This window comes from Mya arenaria, chromosome 14, assembly GCF_026914265.1.
Source record: "Mya arenaria isolate MELC-2E11 chromosome 14, ASM2691426v1".
Taxonomy (NCBI): domain Eukaryota; kingdom Metazoa; phylum Mollusca; class Bivalvia; order Myida; family Myidae; genus Mya; species Mya arenaria.
In genome coordinates this window covers 60,991,436-61,001,540 of record NC_069135.1, presented here as the reverse complement: position 1 = coordinate 61,001,540, position 10,105 = coordinate 60,991,436, and the positions used below count along the sequence as shown (strand labels likewise).

Genomic DNA, 10,105 nt, shown 5'->3' with positions numbered 1-10,105 from the left:
CTAAACTAGCGTATCTTAACGCTACTATCGCACTGAGAGGAGAAATCGATAGAGACCGTCGTTACCCTGATAAGTTTCAAAGTTGGCAATGGTATAAAATGTATCACATGAAACATAATAATACCTAGACAAAATGTGTATTTATTAGCAAAGAACATATGTGTTATCGCAAAAGCGTGGCAGAGCCAAATGCTTACCGCAAATAATTATATTGATATCATTTAATTCGAATGAGATTAAAACAACAACAAAAACCCTTATTGTTTATATCGGTTTGCGCAGAGGTCGGTATTAGTTGGTATGCCTTCTAAATAGTATACTTCTCAATAGAATAAGCAAAAGGGAAATAAACAATTAAATGAATCAGAGGATTCATACTGGATAACGGATAGTGCTTAAACCTTAAAATATGCCTATAAAACCAGCGATCGTTATCCGATAACCATTACTTTAATAAGCAATAAATACCGGATAATGTGATACCGGTATTGATCATCAAATAAAATATACATAGTCCGGAATTCACAAAACTGGGTTTTCCCATGCCGGTACAAATAAAAGGTAAATTTCGAGCTATTGAAAATCATGTAACAGACCAATGACTATTGTTTGCGAAGTAATGTGTGTATATCATAACGGTATAATTTTGTTTGTACCGGAGGAAAAGCTATGGGAAACCAGGATAATTTTAAGTCCGGACTAAAACTATTGATCACGAAGCTCAGTATCAAAATAATCCGGATACCGGGTTTTAGCACTTCCCATGATAACCTCCCTTATTTCTTATCAAGAAAGTTGCTACTTTCGGTTTTGAAGTCACATGAAGTACGTTGACTCTCCTTCTCTCTCCAAACAGCGAATATTAAAATCATTGGCGACAACCAAATTTGTAATGAGTTGTGTACTTAAGATATTCGAGTAACTATCGGAACGAACTGGCTTTCAACAGTCAACAAAAGTAAGTTAAAAAACAGTATTTTTTCTGAGGGGCGGTGCCAGGATTTAGAGTAAGTGAGTGCACATTTGGGATAGCCACAACAATTGGCGTTCAGAAAAACTTTTATATCAGTGGGCGTTGTTATGTTTATATGTGGCCATCATAAATATCTAATAAAGCCTATTGGCATCTATTTATATGGACCTGATTTTGGGGTCAAAAATAAGAACGGGAAGCCCGGCTTCACCAGAAACGAATAAATAGGCTCACAACTGTTTGGGGTATTGGACTGTCCTAAAACATTTTGGCCACCTTCATTCTGAAATAGAAATATTGTAGATTTTGTTTTCAAAGCTGATCGCTTTGATGGTTTAGGTATTTTTTAAACTTAATCTCTACCTTCTTATTTTAACTATGTTTTTAAAAAAGTACTGTTTCTTTCACAACTTTTACTGACATTCTTGCAGCTTGACGCGCAAATGTCTAGGTTTCATTAGGGGGTTGACATTAATGAATGATGGATAGAAAGATAGATAGATGGACAGACGGACGGACGGACGGATGGATGGATGAAATCATTTTTGACCACTAAATGAAATCTAGTTTTACTTATATATAAACAATAAAGACTACCAGGTATACCTCGTTAAGAACTGGATTAGCCAAGTGTAAATTTGACAATGAAAATTTGTTTGTTTTTTATATTAAAGACCATTCCTCAATAAGAACTTTATTAGCAAAGAGTATATTTGACAACGGAAATATGTTTTTTTAACACAGGATGGATGCAGTTCCAGGGAGAATCGTACCTGAGGCTACAGGGTCTTCCCATGACCACACTTATTGTCAGCCATGTGCTGAAGATGGGAAGAAAATCCTTCCCGAAGCCTTCTGTCCCGTCTGCAAGGAGTTTGTGTGTTCCGCTTGCGCCCGAGTACACAGGAACATGAAGCTTACCAAAAGCCACGTCCTCCAGGACAAGAGCAGTATGCCTTCCTCATTGCATGCTGATAGTGAGGATGAGACGTTTACAGAGACATGTCAGTTCCATGCGAAAGAGTTTATAAAATATTACTGTACCAACCATGAAGCACTTCTGTGTGGTGAAAGCGTAGTTGATAATGAAGAACATCGGTCTTGTAAAGTAAAGAAAATTTCTCAATTGGCAAAACAATACAAAGAGGGTGCAGAATACAAAAATCTGAAAACAGGTATTGTGCAGATGGTCAGTGACATTGAGAACTATTTGTCGTCCATACAGGCGAACATGAAATTAGTTGACGAAGAAAGTCTTACCAATATCAATGAGCTTCGAAAGTTCAAGCATGAGATCAACCAGTTATTGGATAAGAGGGAGAACGAATTACTGGGAGAAATTGATCGGAAGAAACGGGAATCCGAGACGCTGCTTAATGAAATGAAAGCAAGCTGTCAAGACATTAAAACTGCCACGGAGAAGCTTAAGGCTGAGCTACAGGCTAAGGAGGTCAACAACAACCAGTTGTTCATATCTGGAACAAGGGCGATCAAGGAGTTAGTCGGTCTTCAGTCATCATTTGAGAATATCAGGAGAAGGGGTCAAGTTCAACACTCCAAATTCAGTAGGGACCCAGAAACAGAACAGCTGCTGTGCTCAAACGCAGCAATTGGCAGAGTTGACCAGGTGGCATCAGATTTGGCAGACCGGCAGACACAACCTCAGTGGCCAGGTGAGCAACACAAAGCAGTTATATCACAATGAGGTTTCACGTTTGATTTAAATGGTATATTTTTTATATGTAGACTTTATTGCTATCCATTTTCCAAGTTATTTGAGGTATTTATAAGCACCTCTTTAATTTCCTTTTAAAACAGACGTTATTCCACAATTAAAAAGCGTGTGAGCTTGAACGTGTGTGTGCGTACGTGTTTACGTGTGAGTGTGAGAGCATGCATATGTGCTAGCATGTGTGCGTGCGTTGCACTTGTGCGTGAACGTTTTGTGTGCCTGCGATTGTTCCGTGTGTTCGATTCAATATTGAATTGATAAGCTGCAGTGTTTAGTACACAGCGTATGTCTTGGTATAAATTTAAAATGGGTTGTGTTAAAACATAACATCGAATCACTTTATCTCACTTTTTCAGACTATTTTTAAGATCATATTAACATTTTTTAATGGTACAGCGTTGCCATCATAGGTGGCGGTATCTGTCAGAGATGATTTCATGTACAGTTGAACACTGTTAATCCAGAATCGTAGGGACCCGAAAAAAAGAAGAAAGACTATTATAGAAAAAATCGGGACCGAAGAATAATTTCGAAATAGCGATAATTTTGGATAAACGGTGTTCGGAATAGCGGTGTTCAACTGTATGTATATATCTATTTATTAAAAGGTCTCTGTATTATATTATTGCTAGCATAGGCGGCAGTTTCAGGAAGAGATTGTTAAATAAATATATTATTTCTGTAATTATAAACATATCAGCGCTTTTTGATATTTGTTTGTATCCCATTCTTATCATAAATGCATTTATTATATATAAATGCCTTAAAACCTCACTGTACACTTCTCTGACTGATACTGGCCCCTATGGTTACATCGTATACTTCTAATGTTGATTCCGCACCCTATGGTTACACTGTTTACTTTTCTGACAGTTACTGCCCCCCCCCCCCCAATGATGAAACTGTATTCTTCTCAGACTGATACAGCCCCATAGGACTTCAATGTTTATTTCTGTAGCTGATACTTCCCCCTGTGGTTACACTGTATACTTCTCTGGCTGACACTGCCCCCTATAGTTTATGGGTACACAGTATACCTTTATCACTGATGGGTACTTCCCCCTATGGTTAAACTGTTTGCGTCTCTTATTGATATTTCCCTTATGGTTACAACATATTCTTCTGAGTGATACTGCCCCTACATTTTATACCTTTCTGACTCATACTTCCATTCTGTGGTTACATGTATACTTCTCTGACTGATACTGCCCCTATTGTTACGTTATACTTCTTCTCTCCTCCGGCTGACACGCCCCCTTTAGTTACACTGTTTTCATCTCCGACTGATACCTTCTCCTGTGGTTACAACGTTTACTTCTCTGACTGATACTGACCCCCGTGATTACAATTATGATTCTCTGACTGATGCTATCACCTGTGGTTACACCGCATACTTCTCGGGCAGACTCTGCCCCCTTTAGTAGCACCGTATAAATCTCTGACTGATACTGCCCCCTATGGCTTTATATACTTCTCTGACTTAAACTATCTTTTGTGTCTACACCGTATTCTTCTCTGTCTGATACTATCACCTGTGGTTACACCATAATCTTCTCTGTCTGATACTATCACCTGTGGTTACACCGTAATCTTCTCTGACTGATACTATCTCCTGTCGTCTCACCGTTTACTTCTTTGACTGAAAGTATCTCCTGTGGTTACACCGTATACTTCTCTGACTTATACTGTCCATTGTGATTACACGTATACATCTCTGACTGATCTGCCCCCTATGGTTACACTATTTCCTTCTCTGACCAATTCAGTCCCCTATGGTTACACCTTATTCTATCTCCTGTGGTAACCCCGTGTATTTCTCTGACTGATACTATCTCCTGTGGTTACACGGTATACTTCTCTGACTGATACTATCTCCTGTGGTTACACGGTATACTTCTCTGACTGATACTATCTCCTGTGGTTACACGGTATACTTCTCTGACTGATACTATCCCCTGTGGTAAAACTGTGTACTTTTCTGACTGATACCTTCCCCTGTGTTTGCACCTTATACTTTTCTGACTTAAATGGTCTTCTAAGGCTATACCAAATACTTCCCTGACTGACACTGTCTTCTATGTTTACAATATATTCTTCTCTGACTGCTAATGTCCCTATGGTTACCATGCATACTTCTCTGACTGACACTGTCCCCTATGGTTACAAGGTAATCTTCTCTGGCTGATACTGCCCCTATGGTTACAAGGTATTCTTCTCTGACTGATACTGCCCCGTATTGTTACAAGGCATACTGAGTGGCTTATACTGCGTACTATAGTTGAAAAATATATTTCTCCGCTTGATGCTTTCTGCTACTCTAACACCATTTACCTCTCTGACTAAAACTGTCCCGTTTGGTCACACTGTATACTTCTCTGTGTGATACTATCCCATGTGGTCACACTGATTATTTTTCTGGTTGGTATTGACCCATTTGGTTTCACCATATATTTCTCTGAATGATACTGCCTCCTGTTTTTACACTAGATATTTCCCTGACTGATACTGCCACCTATGGTTACATGGTTTACTTTTCTGATATATACTTTCTCATGTGGTTACACCATATACTAATCTGACTGATACTGCCACCTATGGTTACACCGTATACTTCTCCGACTGATACTGCCACCTATGGTTACACCGTATACTTCTCTGATTGATACTGCCACATATGGTTCAATCATATACTTTTGTGTTTGCGTGTACGTGTGTGTGTGTGTGGGGGGGGTATGTTCGTTGTGAGCATGAGTGTGTATGTTTGTATGAATGTATGCCATGTGTGTTTGAGTGAGTGCACGTGTGCGTACGTGCATAAGTGTCTTTTGTGCCTGTGAGTGCGTGCACGAGTGTGAGTGTGTGCATTTCTTGTGTTGGTGTGTGCGTGCCCTAAAATTAACTTCTAGAAATTGTTACCATATTGTACTCAGAAATAAATCTGTGTGTTTGTATTGATTTGAACTTTATGTGAATATAGGAAAGGTGAACAAAATGGCATCATTTTCAAATCAGCCTTACTATTTTACAAAGCATGGACTTGTTTTTTACAAGAAATTAAAATTAATTGACAATTCAGAATTTCTACTCAGGGGAATCAATTGTGTGTTTTGCTCAACATCAAATAAATCATCTACTGTGTTTCGTTGTTGGCGCAGGTCTTGGTATAAATACAAAATGCGTTCGTTTCAAACAGATAATAAAATATTTTACATTATCACACTTTTTAAGATGGTACAAACATTTGTTAGATTTTCATCGTGGCCATCATGGTCGGCAGTATCGGTCTGTGATTATTTAATATATAATACTATTTACATTATAAGAATGTCTCTGTAATCCATCGTTGACGGGGCGGAAATAAGTAGGAAAGGGCGGGAAACCGTAACAAACGGTTTTGTTTTTTTATTGGGTGTTTCACAAACTATAAAACCAAATATATTTACCATATATTTTTCGGCAAAATAATAACCGTAATAGTCTTGTGATTTCATTCGAAAAGTGTGTTTTAATACAGATTCATGTTCAAAATAGAGGCTAAATCGGAATATGCTTTTAAGTATGATTTTTTTATATCAATTGAGCAACAGCATTTTTATCACCAAAACTAAGATATAAGTTTCGGACACAACGCGCGGCATGTGTAGTTTATTATATTAATAATGTACATACAATTTACTAAGTTCAGATTTGAAATCAATCCAAGAATATTTTTTATGAAGCTTCAAATATCTCTTTGTGTATATGCCCATGCTATATTTTTATATTGTTTCATACATGCACAATCCATCAAGGTCATGAACACATCTAAGGATACCTGCGTTTACTAAGAACATATCTTAGTCTGCTAAATGTTAAATACCAGTGAAGCGGACAAAAATAAATACAATTACAAGTTGTTGTTCATAATTTTTTTTTTCGATATTTCAGCCTTAAACCAGAGCCGTGCAGACCTAAGCCAGTCCCAGTTTAGCAAGCTGCCTGACATTCCAGTGAAGACGGCAGCAGACACCAGAAACTGCTTCCTGACCGGTGTGGCCTTTCTGTCCGGAGAGAGGCTCCTACTGGCTGACTGCCACAATTGCTCAGTAAAGCTTGCGGACACCACTACCAACAAGATGGTGTCCCAGGTGAAACTCCCAGGTGATCCGTGGGACCTTTGTCTCCTGCCCGGAGACAGGGCAGCCGTCACTCTGCCTGGTTTGAAGAAGATACAGTTCGTTTCTACTCAGGGAAATGTCACGCTACAGGATGTTGTTGAAGTAGATGGACTATGTTATGGAATAGATTTCTGTGATGACAACTTGATAGTGTCCTTCTTCGGCCCATGTAAGGTTGTGTTGATGGACATGAAAGGAAAGGTGAAGAAGAGTGTGGACAAAGACAGCAGTGGAAAACCTTTGTTTCAGTTACCCTGCTATCTGACAGTGACCAGGGAGAGCCAGACTCCTCCAGTCATATATGTCTCAGACTGGCCCACCCACACCATAACCAAGCTGAACATCTCACTAGAGGTGCTCCAGTCGTACCAAGATCCGATACTGGAATCACCACGTGGTCTGGCAGCTGTGGGAGACAACCAGCTGCTCGTGTGTGGGTGTGTCAGTAACAACATACTGCTACGAAACACGCTCACAGGCAAGATAACCAAACTGCTGGGGAAGGAAGAGGGGATAGAGAGTCCACACAGTGTGGCTTACTGTCCACTGAGGAAGATGATGTTTGTCACATTCAGTCTATCAAATAGACCTGAATTGGAAAATTTCGTGAAAGTATTCAACTTAGTATAAATCAAGTCTGCCAATTAATATGAGTGAAATCTATATCAGGTGTGAAGTAATTGTTATGTTTAAGAATAATTATAATGTATAATATTATACTGACAATACGCATATACAATGTTTATTTCACATATCGCGCGATTCAATTACTGTGAGAGTTTTTAGCGGAAACTTGACTTTTAAATTATGTTGAATTCTTACAGTTTTCATAAGTGACAAGTCGTGTAGTAATTCGTTATAAGACATGAATACACGAGTATGTGAATGTTTATTATTAGTTGAAATGTAAGTGGCTGATTGTGAATGAATTATACCAAAAAGTTGGTTTCTTACCACACGAGAGCGAATGTAGGTAAAATGTGTGAATCAAACATTGCTATTTTGTAATTGAATGTTCAAAAATATAGAGTTATATACAAAGTTTGTCTTTTGTCCATGCAGTTTGTATTTAGTACATATGATGTGTTTAATTGATATTTAACATGTCCGTATCCTATACATGTATATTGATTGAATAATTCTATAGACATTGACCTAAGTGTGTATTGTTTCTAAACATATTGATTTAACTAATTAAACGGACATTGACCAAAGTAAAAGTGCTTTCCGCACATATTAATTGAATGATTTAACAGACATTGACCAATGTGCAACTTGTTCCCTCATATATTTATTGAATAAATTATACAAACATTGGCGTACTAGTGTCATAAAAGGTTTTAAAGGGACTCGCTCATGTGTTTGGACGAACACATATTTCTCAAGTAATGCATCTGAACTGACTTACCGTATTACTTTTTGATATAAAAATTGCATTAAAAATACAATTATAACTACAGTCGAATCCCGTTTGCTCGAACTCGCTTGGCTAGAATTGCTTGTTAACTCGAACTGATGTAAAGGACCGTTTCATAATACTGAAGGAAAGCATTCCCGATTGTCTCGAAGTTTACGAGGCTCGAGGTATTTTCGACGGTCCCTGTGAGTTCGAGCCAACGGGGTTCGACTGTATAAAAAGAAAATCTAGTCTTATTTGGTAGCATTATTAATGTGAAAATCCCCCGCTGGCACAGCCCAAATATTTTTAGTAAATCGATAACTCGGCCGCCCGAACTCATTCGCAAGTTTCTGGATTTCCGAACTTTTCTTAAATTAATTGATAGCTTCGCGCGATTATATCAATCAACCAATCTCACAACAACCTTAGGCTGATTTGTAACGGGTGTGGAATTCGTTGATTTCAAAGACAATTTGTTTAGAATATATATCAACATTTGTTTAGGCGGTGCAGCTGTCATAGTTTTTACACTACTGATGATTGCAAACACTTTAATTCGTATGAAAAAATCTGAAAAAAGTGCATCTACAAACCAAGAACGAGTCCCTTTAACATTCAACTGCTGTTGTGTGTCCTGCGTATCATAACGGGCATTTGTCCGGCATCGAAGGCATCACATATGTCCAGTTGACGTTCAACATAAAATATATACATGTATATATATATATTTTTTTTAATTTGGCCAGAATGAGGTATTTTTCGCATTTTTGTGCTAAAATATCGTATACACGCGTCGTCGGTTAGTGCAAAAAAGGCTTTCTTACACCATACCATTTTTTTCACATGGAGTGATATAATTAGCGACACTCGATTGCCGTTTTTTATCATGAAGGTATGTAAATTGCTTTAAAGATGCTTAAATACAGATATATAACTATGACAAACCTAATTTTCCGTAAAATTGTGTGAATTATTCGGTTTGCGGAAGATAAGCTTTGTGTCATAAGATAATTATGCACATTTCTTTACGCCCACCTACTGGCATTTAGGTGAAAATAGCTTCTTTAATTGCCTGGCACTTATAATTACCTACATTTTGTTTACTATGTTCTAGCCTAAAATTTAGCCTTTCGAGTTATGTAATAAAATATATGGATTTTCGTGGTAAGTTATGTTTAATTTAGCAATCAATTGAACACAATGGGTTCAACAATGTATTTCTATCGTTGCTAACATCATCGTTGTTTTAATACACGTAGTCGTAATACTGGCGTTTAACCTGAGATATTTTGAGGAATTGAATGAATAAGAACGGTATGTAATAAGAACTAAATGTTGTATTAACGTTAAGCAAATGAAACGGAAAGACGTTTTTCTACATCAAAAGGAGTTATTGATGGATTTGCATGAATGATTGATAAATTTATCGGTTGCAGGAACAATGGAGATTGTGCATGTACTCGTACAGACGCAATGGTAAAAATATGATCGCGATGATCATCTTAAGATGAAAATGTTACATAACAGTTTTAAGATATGTTATATGCATGCGATTAAGAACCATTTTTCTTTCATGTTTTTCGATTAAATATTGAGTTTTATCAGTGAAATAACAATAGTTTGATATTTTCACTGAACATAAGGAGAGAAATATCAACTTTTAGAAAAACTTTTAAAACCCGTTGTAATAACTTCCCCTTGATTCAAACAATACACTTCACTTTGAAACAAATATGTTGGAAAGCAGTATTCAAAATTTTAAAAAAGGTCACAAAAGTTCAAATGAAAATATATTTGGAAATTCACAACTTACCGTTTATTAGAAAAATGGTTATCATGTTTTC

General features: G+C 37.3%; 1 protein-coding gene across 1 annotated transcript; it reads left to right on the top strand.

The window, feature by feature from the left end:
• The first annotated feature begins 820 nt into the window (after positions 1-820).
• On the top strand, positions 821-8,120 carry LOC128218391 (uncharacterized). The gene is made up of 3 exons (XM_052926051.1): positions 821-958; positions 1,718-2,646; positions 6,633-8,120. The coding sequence occupies exons 2-3, from the start codon at positions 1,719-1,721 to the stop codon at positions 7,490-7,492; spliced, it is 1,788 nt and encodes a 595-aa protein (XP_052782011.1). The 5' UTR covers positions 821-958; position 1,718; the 3' UTR covers positions 7,493-8,120.
• The last annotated feature ends 1,985 nt before the right edge of the window (positions 8,121-10,105 follow it).